Source organism: Anarrhichthys ocellatus, unplaced genomic scaffold (assembly GCF_004355925.1).
Source record: "Anarrhichthys ocellatus isolate YVR2014 unplaced genomic scaffold, GSC_Weel_1.0 scaffold2, whole genome shotgun sequence".
Taxonomy (NCBI): Eukaryota; Metazoa; Chordata; class Actinopteri; order Perciformes; family Anarhichadidae; genus Anarrhichthys; species Anarrhichthys ocellatus.
Window position 1 is genome coordinate 7,399,568 of NW_022280032.1, and position 14,259 is coordinate 7,413,826.

The window sequence follows — 14,259 nt, forward strand, 5'->3', positions numbered from 1 at the left end:
CAGAGTAGAAAGTGTGCACATGCGTGCGCGTCTGTGTGTGTGCGTGAGGGCGTGCGTGTGTGTGTGTGTGCTTGTGTGTGAGTGTGCGCAGGCTCATCTGTGCAACATCTGCTCAACCAGCCCAAGGCTCCTCGCCTCTTGAGAAGTGGGTCACGTTTCCCGATGACGTCAAAAGTCCTTCTGCCTCTCCAGTTTGTGGAGCGTTGCCAAAACCACCGCATGCCATTCCTCGTCCTGACAATGGAAACGCTCTCTCCAAAAGCCTTGATGAATCACCTGCCAAACCTCTAACAATTCTCAAATCTTAACACTGAAGTGGGTCTGACCATGACAGCGAGACACAAGGTGAAGGGTTGATTATTAACAGAGGGGGGGAAAAAAAACATGATAAAAAAAATGTCAACACACTACTCTACTCTACTCAAAGATTTAATCTGCAATGTGATCCAGAGCCATCACTGTGATGCAGGATCTGAGGCTGCTGAACTGCCTTCAGCCTGAAGACCTGACACTAAACTCTTTCCACTGTCCATGGAGAGGACAGATCAGGGAAAAAGAAAAGAAAAAAACAGAGAGAAGAGAAGAGGGGTCTGCTACAGTAGGTGTAGAGATTTCATTTAAGCTGTCCAGTCCCGAGAGGACACGACGCAAGGTCAGCGAGAGTATGAATGGAACAGGAGCTAATGGAAAAAAAGAGAGATGGTGTAGAGGAGAAACCTGAGGTACATAAGCATTAAAATAAAGGCTCAGTACGCATATTCTGTCCCTCTCTTTATAACACAGAGAGACATACAGCATGAGTTATCTGGGTAGACGAAGGGCTGCGGATCCATTTGAAGTTTTCTAAAAACAATGGCTTTTCTCACGTCTTGTTTTCCAGGCGGAGATGTGACCTGAACCAGCTTCCATGGCTTGCACTCCACAAAGCAATTAGCGGGTGAGCTAGGCTATCTTTGGCAGGAATGATTGCTTGGAACCAACAGACCACTATCTACACTACACAGCACTTGTCTGACCACACAGACACACACACACACACACACACACACACACACATACACACACAGACAGAAGAGCCTGCTGTTCATAGCCATCGATTGTGGCCGAGTATAAAACGGATGTCACCTACACAAGAACACGTCAGCTCTGACATCGTTTATTGTCACCAGGCAATGCAGAGCATAGCAGCAACAAATCAATAAGGCCTTGCCTAGCCAGTCTGCTGGGCCCTTTGTGTGTGTGTGTGTGTGTGTGTGTGTGTGTGTGTGTGTGTGTGTGTATTAGCAGGTGTTTACAGTGTACAGAAGAGAAAAACTGGAGGGGGGGGGGTCAACACTTTATCATACTCCTCATGGACAAGAAGCCGAGGGCCAAAGCAAGGTTGAGGGAAAACGAGCCATAGCTCCTGCCTTCATGTCACCGATTCTCTAACAATCGAGTAGAGACTCACACTTTCAAACTGAATAATACAGTGTGTAGTTGAACTCTATCTCAGGGCCCTCTGGATGTCTTGTCCTAACCAAATACCTAACACGTGGAAGTTAACTTGAGACGACATTCACTTTAAGAATATGATTAAATATTCATTGAGCTTAGCACATTGAGGGGGGAAAAAACTTCTTCTAAACTTTTTCTAGTGCCGCATATTAATAAGTGATAATGTGCACAGACCTTTTTACAATTAATGGTGCTAACAAATACAGATGAATGTTAGAAAAGCAGATTGCTATTTTTAATTAATAAAAATAACTAATTTCCTTGAGCTGACCATAAGCGGTTTCTGTTTGCAGAGTAGATTCAGAAATGTGACCAAGGTACCAAAATAACGTCACACTGTTTACCTCAGCATCATAACCAGCATTCCAACATTGGTATTTGTTCATACACACTATGCGTCCATAAACGTCTAAATCATATAGACACTGTATACCATCATCCAGCACAGCACTGCAGCTATACATTCTGCTTTTGATATCTGACTAATTGAAAGTGACTGCACGAAAACAGCCCTTAACCCAAAACCCTAAGACTCTCGCCGCTGCAAGGGGCGAAATAACCCGACTGACAGACAGATGTACAGACAGATTTTTTTCTCTAACATATTTAGAGAGTAAAACATGGCATTGAGCAGGGAACAGCAGAAGCCTTGTTGGCTGCAGGGACAGACAGGCTCATGGCGAGCCAGTGAGGCAGCGGGCTGGACGGACGGCCGGGGGGGCTCACCAGGCAGAGGGTACAATAACACATTTCCTCGCACCACGCCATCGAGCTAGACAGACATGCAGCCTGCTGACAGAGGGAAATATATATATATTTTTACTCCACTAATTGAGAGTTACTTTAGTTACTTTACAGATCAAGATTTTATACAAAACACAAGATCAGTATATAAAATATAACACATTCTGTTTACAAGCTAACTTTAAGCCAATATAAAGCTAAATCATGGCCAGACAATAGCTGATGAGTTCCACAAAGGCCTCTACAAAGCTTTCGTAAACGTGATTGGTCAATACTACAAACAAAAACCGGAACGTTTCCGATACCAAAATCTTGTCCAGCTGCCTACAGACTACTTTACATAATGCACAGTCTGTTCATAAAGATTCAGCCATTAGTAACCAACCAGGCAGTGGATTACTAAATACAACCATCCATTACTGAAAACATCCTTCCTGTTCAAGCTCCTGAAATATATAATCAATTATTAGCTGACAAATGTTTGGATTTAGTGGATGGCCCCACTCAGAGAGTTTCAAAATGTTTCTGCTGTTAAATAAATGATGGCAGCAGCAGCAGCAGCAGCGACTGTGGCCTGCTCTGCTTCTAGTGGAGACAAAATGGCCAGACTGGACCTGAGGGACTTGCTGCACTTCCTCTCCGACACCAATCACAGGCCATGAGATCAATTCTTTTGAACACCGCTTCACGTGAACACTCTGAGATGGGAAATTAACAGTTGGTTCTTCCATTTGTTTTTCACACATCTACTGACTGCAGCTATTTACGTCCAGGACTACTCTCCCCCCTCTCTCCGCTGCTACCTTCCTCTCACAAACATGCACACATACACACTCACGCACACACTTCCCGGGGCGATGTGAGAGTGTCCATTCATTCGTCAGAGGCCAGCTGCACACCTGGTGACAGCCCAGGATGGTGGTGTTGGCTCAGGTCAGTGTGTGCGGGAAGAGGAGGAACGTGGAAAGGAGGGGGGGATGCTGGGTGAATGGGCCCACAGGCCTGTCCTTCAGGGTCTGCTCAACCTGCACATTCCAGTTCATTTAGCGCCGGGGCTAGCACAGGAATGTCCCCTCATGTAAAGGATCACTGTCTTAAAGGTGGGCTCCTCGTGTGATTGAAAAAGCCCTTCAGGAGGATAAATAGAGATGAAAGCAGAACATGCTGCGTTCAGTTCCCCAAAGGGATGTGCTGCCCTGCCGGATACCTACTGGCACCCATCAACCTGCCCAACCTATAAAGAGCAAAAAACACTGCTTCAACATTGCAAACACAAGCTTGTTGCGTACAAAGAGCCGGGAATCAAACTTCAGTCCTTTTTGGTACCGAAAGGAGTCGTACAGATCTAAAACAGTCAAGTGCCGAGAGTCATGCTTGGATGAATTAATGGTTATTCTTTGATCAGATATGTCTGTTTGATTATAATTTTTCCAATTTTAGACTGTGTTGAAACTTCCTAAATGCCCGTTTGTATTTATTTTTTTGTATTTTTTGGTTTATTTGATAAGGGACAATGAACATTAATAAAAACATTGCTGTAAATGCGCCAGAGTTAGCCAAGAGGCTATTTTTCATCTGTAGTCCCAAGAGGCAGATTGTGTTAAGATGTTAGAGGTTAGGCTTATTTTGCTAAATGAAGAAGGGTTTGGGAGAAAACAACATTCATATTCCTCTGGTATGCTCATATGGCACCAAGGTGGGGGGAGATGGCTTTAGCCCTACCAAGAAATAACTAGATGTTTGATTCTCTTTGAAGCTTTTTCTCCGACTCCCAGTTGATCCAGTCCAATCTACGCACCGGGATGCCCTCGGGATCTACCCGTTCGAGTATAAAGATATTCAGCGTGCTTCGGTAAACTAAAAACTTGCAAAAGATGCATTGTTTCAAACAACCTCGTCAAGAGGTTCAAGAAACTAGTGAAAGTTGAAGTTGAACAGCGGGCGAAGACCACTTGACAGACTACCTCCTCCAGTACAGCACAACAAACACAACCATCATCTGAAGCTGGAATGAGCAGTATTTCTGCTGCAGTATTCTGTCTCCAGAGAAGCAACTTGTTGTCGACATTTCCTGTGGTCCCTTTCTGTGTTGCTTGTTTGTCTAGATGTGTAGTTTCTGTGTAATTCTTCGATCTTTCAGTCGGTTTTCACTGTTTTCTAAAGTCGTCTATTCCGACATTTGTCCTATCCACCATTCCTATCAGAGTGCTGAATATTGTTCTACATTTTTAAAGCATGTATTTGATAAAGCTGTGATTGTTTCTGCTAGCGAGAGGTACCGTAGTTTAGTAGTATTAATAGTTTGTAGTAGGCATATCACACTTGAAATTGACTTTCAAATGCCACATGTCTGCATATACATGTAGCCTTGTTTATTCATGTATTTACTACCTGCTTGGGTTTTCTAATCTAACATTTGAGAAGTTTGGCTTCTACATTTCTAAAATATGTAAAATATATCAACAAATGTATCATTATGGTAACAATACCCAGCCCTATTCATGCATACACCTAATATATGTGCATATGCAAATGCATCCAATTCTTCACAAACACACTCTCTCTCCTCTCTGTCTCTATCTTTGCCTCACAAACACACTCCTGCACAAGCACACACACCCATGTACTGTACGGATACACACATTTGTGCCAGGAACATTCTGTTCACCTCCATCACTGAAATAGTCTCATAACACAGAAAACTTGAGTGACATAATTGCCTTAGTTTAGATCAGACAGCGGAAGAAAAAAGTACAGCGTGTAATCTACCCTTCAACACACACACACACACACACATCAATAATGTGCTTCAGATTTACTATTCCATTCAAATGTGAGGCAGTTATTAGGATCCTGAGGTGTTAATATCTGTGCTGTGTGTCAGGACTGGAGGCCTGTGCCTGTCTAGCAGTTCCAGCTGCGTTGGGTTGCGTCTGTGGTTTGAGGCCCTCCGTGTTTCTACGAGCGGATTCAACCTCTCAGCCTGCAGCAGCTGGCAGCCATCAAGCTGCTGGCAACACACACACGCTTACATGCACACACATGCTCACACAGACGTCCTTCCATAATTTCCATGGTAATCAGTAGGGAGCCAGATCGTGGTTGCGCCAGGGGAAGGGAAGAGAGGGAAGAGGGGCACTCAGCTTAGTCCTGGACTTCTGGTTTGGTTGGCTTATAGGGGATCAGAAACACAGGGCAAGAACCAGAATACAAGCTACTCTTGTTGCTTTAAATTAAGGTGATGAAGGAACTGGACACAGATGGGTGAACTATGTAATGTAGAGTTTCAGGGTAATTCCGCTTTAATACAACTTGGGTCTCATTTTTTTTTGTTTTTTCCCATTGTTGCTATTGGTTTTAACAATATATTGTTCTCACACGGTTAATGGTTGAGATCTAGGAACACAGCAAACTCACTAAAAGGAGTTCAAATGGGGTTCCTTAGATGATCATACAGGTTTAGTTCTACAATTTAGGCTAGCTGTTTCAAATCTTTATGCAAAGCTAAGCGAATAAACCACTAGCTGTTTCTTCATATTTACTACAGACATGAGATTTCGTACATTAAACTTCTCATCTGACTCACTGCAAGAAAGTTAATGACAATATTTCCCAAAATGTTAAACTATTCATTTAAACAGGCCCACTTAGACTTTTTGGGAAGAGAGGGTAATAGTAAAATTATAACACAAAGTGTTAGTTGTAAACATTTATCAGAGTTTAGCGAAAATGGCATGTTTCAGTTTTACAGTGTGCAGTGTGTAGGGTTTGGCGACTTCTAGCGGTGTGGTTGCAGATTGCAACCAACTAAATCTCCTCTCGTGTGCCAAGCATGTAGCAGAACTACTGTGGTCGAGGCAAAAGTTTGAAAATAAGAATGTCCCTCTCTAGGCAGTGTTTGGTTTGTCCGCTCTGGGCTACTGTAGAAACATGGCGGACTCCGTGAAGAGGATCCGCTCGTTATGTAGCTATGAAGCGCTCATTCTAATGCTTCGAAAACACAGTGATTATTATTTCATGTGATCATACACTAAAGAAAACATACTTATTAACACTGTATCACATTTATGCCAATAGATTCAGGTGCTCTCACTTTTGGTTTAAACCCTCTCTTCCACCATATTGTGTGTGTGTGTGTGTGGGGGGGGGGCCACTGGACAAAACCTTGAATGACCTACTTTCATTCCTATCCCAGTACCTCCACCCTTTGCCTCCTCACACACGCACAGCGCAGCAGATTGAGACTGAACGGGGATTGAAAGTGTGAACTGGATCGCCCAATCACAAGACACACAGCCCCATGCTGCTATCAGCTTCCTTTCCAAACGTAGGGGGAGGCTCAATGAGACCGTTTCTAACCCAGAGGCCAGTCCAGTCAAAAAAAGAAAAAAAAAAAAAAACATCACATCCCACGAGGCTATGTGTTTGGAATACAAACAAGCTGTTTGGGATGAGAGTGTGCAGTGGCCCAGTGGTAAATCTCTGCCCTACAGGCTATCAACAACCTCCTCCATCCAAAACACAATTCAATTATGGACGGTGCAGCAAAAATAGAGTAACAGGAAACATTTACAACAGCAACAGTAATTGTGTTTGGATCCAATTCCACAGGAAGTCATTACCATAGATTTCAAGAATATCTTTATCATCCAAGTTAGGAAAGAATATCTTCCTCTGGTGGGATAATATTTGTGTTGGTGTCAGTGAGAGGACAGAGAGTCGAGGGCTGTGGAGAGGGATGGAGTTACTGACAGAAAAGGGAGTGGCTTCGAAACACCTCCTAAAAAGCAGAAGTGTCTTGCTCATGTCTACTCCCCTTCCTGGCTAATCAGCTCTGCCGCTCAGGTAGGTTCAGTTAAAAACATTCGATGTGTGTTGGTAACATGGCAGACTGCTTTCCTCTGCAGGAGAGGAGAGGAATTTCTATGACAGTGCTGATGTCTGCAGCGGGAGAGCCTCGGACTCAAATTTCCTGACACACTGTGAAAAGCGATCCACACCTCTTCCTCCAGTTCAATATCGCCAGCTGAAATACAGAAGACCGGCCTGTCATTTTGTATTAACCCAAGAAGAACTATCCCACAGAGGCCCCCACTAACCACTATCAGATCAGCTGATAATTACTTTCTTTTATTATCATGATGGGAAGGACGACCCCAGCGTTGCGAAATGCACCGACTAAGTGAGCTGATAGATGCTGGCAGCCAATTTGTAATCAAAAGGAGGGAAAATGTCTGTTTATTAAATCTACAGTTGTGCAGAGTGAAGCATAGCCTCGGAGCATGCTTCTGGCAGAGCGGCGGAGGGCAACATGGCAGCTTTAAGGCCTGTGAGGAAGAGGAGACAGAAGGATTCCTCTTTGCTCTATTTATTTTCTGAATAAACTGTTTTTACACAGTGACTATCAATCTGAAGGGCCTTTATATAAGACTCGAAGGTCTGCGGGAGAAGCTTCCTTAGAAGAAAAAAGTTAAGTATCAACTGTAATCCTTCCTCCAGCCTCGCACTATTCTTCACACACTTCAGGCGGACAGCACTAATGCAAACATTGTCACGTCAACAAAGTGCAGATCTACTCCTTGTCACGGCGCTCTTACAGCTTCTTTAAAACATCGTAACTCTGTTGAACACAGCAGAAACACAAACGTCATTCAGCCGCTTTAGATCATCTCACTGAGAAGCGGTACTTGGGAAATTTTGGCCAAAATACTGCCATGCAGTTAGCCTACATTTTGGCCTCCAAGCAGAGTCAGTTCGACACGTTATGCTGCGCTGCTCCAGTCACCATGTGGTGGTTGCATGGTGGCCCCCAAACGTGTGTCGACCCCCCTTAGGGAGGCCAGAGCCCCGTGTGAGCGAGGTGATGACTAGTGTGGGTCAGCATGGGCTTGTTTACACATTACAGACCACACAGACAAGACACGGTTAAGACAGCATATGTCCGCCATGTGTGTCTCAATTACAGGAAGGCCATGACTGCTCAACTGCTTAGCACCGCCACCAAAGATGAGAGCAAACGCTAGAACACTCAGGTTTCGTTCGAGATAATCCAATGAATTCTTAACTTTCACGTATACTATCAAGAATGTCAGAGCACTGTCTTTATGCGCCACAACAGAGACATGTAATAGAGATCATCACGCAGCAGAGGGCTCCAGTCTGGCCGAGGTGACGGAGCAGAGAAGAGTCAGAGATGCTGGAAATGTTGAGCATCTTTGCATGATATTGTCTACTTTGTTTGTTTGGTGGTTCCATCCTGCTCACCTTTTATTGGGAAAAAATAAATCTGAAGCACAAAAAGAAACGTGTCAATTGTCACATTTGCATCAATAGTAGCTGTTTACGACTAACGTCTTGATTTTAGGGCTGTTTTTATTGTTCTCTGAGTAACTCCATCTTGAAGTCCTTAAAGTAAAGGAGTCTGAATCCAAGAGCAATGGTATTCATCCTCTTGTTTTTTACACATTTGGTGTCTTTGAAATAGTGAATTTATTACAGCTTGGTTGTCTAATGCCCATGTTCGCTCTTACCATAATAGAAACATTACTTTGTGAAGTGTAAAAAATGTTTCTTTGTTTCTAAACGTATATCCAGTTTTCTTCTTTGTTTTTTATTGGGTAATCACAGAGATTATAGAAAAAAAACTATAACTTTATTATCTAATGCAACAACACCAACAAATATATACAGAGAAGCATACAAAATATAATATTATCGTTGTGTATGTAAATATATATTTGTAAGTTATGAGCATTTGTTTCTTTCCATCACTTGCAACATTGATCTTTAAAACACAACAGAGTGTAAAATAATCTGCTACCTGTGCACATGCTTGTTTACAGCCATACAGTAACTCTTCAATGCAAACTATACAGCCAGACATTTTCAAACTCATCACTCATTAAAACAACAAAGATGCATCCTCACTCCATCACCGCAGCAAACCAACGACTGAATATCAAATGAATGATGATTGGCACTCGAACAAGCTTCAGCTGAGACATCAAACCTAAAGCAGAGTAAAGTGTGAACTGTAAAATATCTAAGGATTTTTTTCATATCTGATTTGTGTACGCAGGAGTGTGTGAGCAACACCACAAAGAAACACAAACAAGCACACTACAACGCTAACCAGCTCTGAGAGCTGAGGGCATCTTTCAAGTGGCCGGGCCGACAGTGCAGCCTCTCTTCGCCAACCTAACCGCACTCACAGGTCACAACCAGAGCTTTGATCACTCCAAAAATCTGTTTCCAATTCACATGCTCAGCGTGCTCATTGATTTCCCATAAGGAGGGCTGAGGAGCTGATATGAGTCAGCTCCCCTCCTTTTAACACAGGTATGCATGTGTATCAGTATCACAGGCGGTTTAAAAGCCAGCTGCTACATTCCTGGAGTTTAAGGACTGCAATCCCCGATAAGTGATGAGGAGCAAGTGGTATTAAAGTCCAGGACAGAAAGATAATAATGCACTTGTCAGTGTTGTGGCAGTGGCTCAGAGATCATCTGGGGAGAATGTTTGACATAAATAATTAGGGATGAGATGAATCATTGGAATCGTGTCCTCAGCTTCCCCTTCTCATCAGCACTTGAAAGCTGTTACTAAAATAGCCTCCCTTCAGCTACAAAATACCAAATGTAAACTATACTGTATATATACATGAATAAATGACCACCTTGGTCTAATGGGTGCAACGTTTTTAGAGAAAAGATTTTGGAAAATTTGGCCTAGTTGATCATTTTAGTAGGTGACGATGTATCATTTTCTAATGAAAAAACATCTAATGAAGCATTACTGTATATAACAATGTTCCTGAGAAGGCAAAGAAGAAGAAGAAACATTGTAAAGTGTTATAATTCCATGTTTGCCTTCAAATGGCTGCAAGTGGCTCCACAGAATATGAAAAGAGATCAGTCCAAAAAGGATCTGTGCAGATCAGAGAAAAACAACTGAGCAGAGATCAAATCACAACTGTATAATACACACTGCAATGTAAAACAGGAGCATGACATGTAAACACATAATAATAGCTAGTTACAGTATTATTATTATTATTATTATTATTATTATCAATTGTATGATTAATCTTATTCTTTCTTATTGTTGTTGTTGTTGTTGTTGTGTGATACACTACACATGGTAGTGACACACATCATTTCAAAAAAAACTCTGCAACCCTCAATATTATGCATTAACAGCCATAATAATAATAATCATAATAATTCGAATCAGTCATAAAAGGCCAACAGTTCTTTTTTTTTAATTGCCATTCCACTGCTCCCTCCTTTCACCTCGCCTCAAACACAAAACTCATCATTGGAAAGAAGAAAACAAGGCAGAAATAGAAAAGTTGAATGGGACAGAAACTTCTTACCTGGTCCCTCTGGATGCATGGCAGAGAGGTCCGGCGATGTGACTTACTGTTGGACTGACTGTGTGCCATGTCTGAGGCTATCACAGAACTGGACCTCCTGCGCCTTTTAAATACAGGGATCTCTTCCCTAGCTCCAGTCACGGGGGTGCAGCCCTCCTTGTGTCTCCCTTGGTTGGGAAGGAGCTTGTCAGCATACCTCGCCAGCAGGATGCCCAGCACTCCAACCAGGTACGCTACGTACGGTCTCCAAGTGGCTCGTACTTTGTGCAGCGAGAAAAGTGAGACAGTCCTGACTAGGCTAATGAAAACGACCACAGATATGCCCTGATTCAGCCGCGCTACCATGAGTGCGCCGGTGGCCACGCAGATGAGCACGACCACGGCTGCTGTCGTGAATGAAAATAGCTGCTCATCTGTCCCGTCCAGGAGAGACCACGCTGCTGCTTCGCCCAGGTGGCACAAGGTTAGGAGGGAGAGGGCGGTCTGGATTAGAACTCCGCAGCGGATTAAGTAGACACCGACCCAAAAGAAGGCACATACCAGGGTGAACAAAGAGGAAACAACACTCCAGCAAGTTTGCGACAGCTCCGCCGCGCAGCCTGAAACGAAGTGAAGGAGAGACGATGAATGCGAGGGTCTGTTGTCAGCGCTGCTGGCTTCAGCTCTCCAGTCTGCACATTTGACCAACAGAGCGAGAAAAACAGAGAGCGACCCCACACACACCGCACTCCGGAGTCTCTGGGAACTCCGTATTTTTGTGAACATTAGCCTCACCCACGACTCGTAATCTCGGTCACTGCACAGTGGGATGACACATGTTTTCACATAACCATTGCGATCCGGTGCGCCGATGCTTTTTTCATGAGCGCTCTGCGCACCGGCACTGTCAGATTCTGCAGGCATCGCCATCACTCATGGTAGATGTGAAGTATGAGGAAGTCTATAATGCATCTATAGCCGTGTGGTCATGGGACAGGACAAGAGTTAGTGACAACCGTAATTTATTATACTGAAAAAGTGCAGCGAATACGCGCCGACGGGGCTCCATTTACGCATGGAGATGTGCTGCCACTGAACGCATTTCCCTTTGTTTTTCCAGGTGCGGGTTGGAAAATGGCATGAACGGAGCCCTGAATGACAGAGAAACTCAGAGGTTATTCAGATCTAGGGCACTGCTTCTCTGCACACACGCGTCCTGCGTTGCCCTCCTTCCTCTGTGGAGCGCCGTCTCTTTGACTTCTGCTGTCCTTCTCTTCGCTTTGTGGCTCCTCCACGGCCCGGTCCGTGCAGCAGCGGCAGTCTTTACAAAACATCAGTCACGTTCCGTGAGCATTCAGCGATAAAACGCGCTCTCCCTGTCCATTGTTTGACCACTTCTGAAAAAGTAGAGGCTCCCTTTTACTTTTGAGGATAAACGCTGCTGAGGAATTTAAGCAGTTTGACCGTCCGTCAGGTTTTTGCTCGGCGTTTTGAGGTGCCAATCCGGACTGTTTGTCACCAGCTCTCCAACCAGTCGCGAGTTTCTGCTCATTCACACCCCCGAGTTCCGACTCCACGCAGGGAGCAAGATAGTGCAGCAGCAATGAAACCCCTCATATCTTTCCCCAGACAGACCAGCAGGCGTTGGCCTCATTATATCTGACTTTGGTCTAGATTGGTCTTTTTTCTTCAACATTTTTGAATGTCATATTTTTGTAAAAAAAATAAAATTTATATACACATACACACACACCCGTATATTCTTATGTTGTTGACATTTTGATTCAAACTGCAACAAAACCTGTTTTTGTATCAAATGGAGTTGACCTATATTTTCCCAATGAGTTCCACTCTGAATGGAATAAACATGGTGTATTTAAGCACAAACATTTAAGGCCATATTTTATCCCAATGGGTGCATTTTGATTTGTGGTTTTGGTGGCCGAGCCAAACTGAGGGCTTTAATTAAACTGTCTTGCCATGAATTGATCTTTAATTAGAGAGAAGAATATAGATGCTGATGAGAGAAATGGACCTCTTTATGCAAACTGTTTTGCCATGAAATTCTTGTGGTTGCCCTCCAGCTTGACTCCTGATGCCCCCACTCTACCGGGTCATTGAAATATTCATCCCACTTTAAGTGTCACCGACGGTGTGTTGCGTCACAGTGGAAGGTCTCCGTCAATGTTTCAGCATGCAGATCTTCCGTGGGCTAAAAATTACATCACAGTTCAGGAGGCACACGTGTGTACCCTCATATGCAACGCTCTCATGGGATCACACCCTCTCACATATACAGTTTAGACATCTACAGCCAAGCATGCACATGTAATCTCGCTCACGTTTGCTGATGCAAACACAAAGAAGCTGACACACATCAGTCTGTTTCTCGACTTTCTTTAGCCCTGAAGCTTTTCAACATCTGGTCTTCTCACAGCATCTCAATGATGTCGGGGGCGTTCTAATAGACAATGCTCTATCATGCCACACTCTTGCTTTTGCAACCCCAAGTCCTTCATTAATTTATGGAAATCCTGCTGCAACCTTCAAAACAGAGAAGGAGCTAATTAGGACTCATTTCTGTGATGCTGATGTTCTCTACAGGTCAGCGGGACTCCTTCTATCTATCGGTGTAGACAGAGTCCTGTGTATCCCTTGTCGGTTGTGATTAGCAGGAGGCACGGGAGGAGTAGAAGCGCTAACAGGGAGCGATAGGAGCAGGAGGAGGCCAGGTCCTGTCCCTCACCTCTCAGCACATGCTCACTGAGTGCCAGACAGCTCTTTCAATGCAGTGCATCACACAGGAAGCGGCTGGCTCCAAGTAGGAGCAGATTCTTGCGACAACATCTTCGTTTTTTTTCCATCTTATCAAAGCCCATGGGTAACTTTTCTTTGGAAGAGTTGAAACAATACTGCTTCATCTGACTGGTTTATTTCATGGATGACGGGAACAGAAACATTCCCTCTACAAACAGAAGATAAGAGCACGACAAAGGAGAGAGGAGTTGAAGTCAGCCAGAAAACAGGATACAAGCATTCACTTTTCTTGTAGGATACCAAGGTGCACTCATGGTGTGATGTTGTTGGTCCTCATTTACAATTCAGAGGCAAATCCATTATGTGAGGGCCAAAAGGTTATCCAAAGTAACTATATCAGTGTGTGGTGATATAATGTGAAACGATGCAGGTTATGTCATAGGCTGGAAAACAAGAAATAAATTATAGTTACGCCAGATGTGAAATATCTGGAACAAAACCTGTGTTGTCAACTGTGAAAGCCAACAGCTGTCCTTGTTTTCCTGCAAACTGTCAATGGCCATGAATGAAACTCATCATAACCTGCATCTTCCTCCTGTGAAAAGCATCACTTTGTGGTTCAGATGAAGATGAATCACCACAGTTCTCAGCAACCGCTGCAAGCAGCATCTCCGGACAAGATCATTGTGGAAAAAAGAATCCCGGTCGTCCCTACCAACACGTCTAGAGGCCATTCTGAATTACCCGTAAGAATTTTTTAACGACTGGGGAATGCACATGTAACTGTCTTACCCTATTTGGCAATGTCACGGTCCATTGTAAAAGAGGAATCTTTTCATGACGAGCAATTAATCAAACATCTGGTTTGGATGTTGAGGGCAGCATGGGGGGGGGGGGGGGGGGGGGGG

At 43.9% G+C, this 14,259-nt stretch overlaps 1 protein-coding gene across 2 annotated transcripts in view; it reads right to left on the bottom strand.

Moving 5' to 3' along the window:
* Nucleotides 1–14,259, bottom strand: part of LOC116389436 (cGMP-inhibited 3',5'-cyclic phosphodiesterase A) — a 98,136-nt gene that overhangs the window by 52,215 nt on the left and 31,662 nt on the right. Inside the window, exon 1 of one of the 2 annotated variants that reach the window (XM_031858121.1) lies at nt 10,616–12,328. The exons of the other annotated variant lie outside the window; for it this stretch is intronic. Within the exon in view, the coding sequence (XP_031713981.1) occupies nt 10,616–11,524 (909 nt within the window). The 5' untranslated portion in view covers nt 11,525–12,328. Of the gene's footprint in view, nt 1–10,615; nt 12,329–14,259 lie in introns of those variants that run through there. 2 annotated transcript variants of the gene reach the window in all.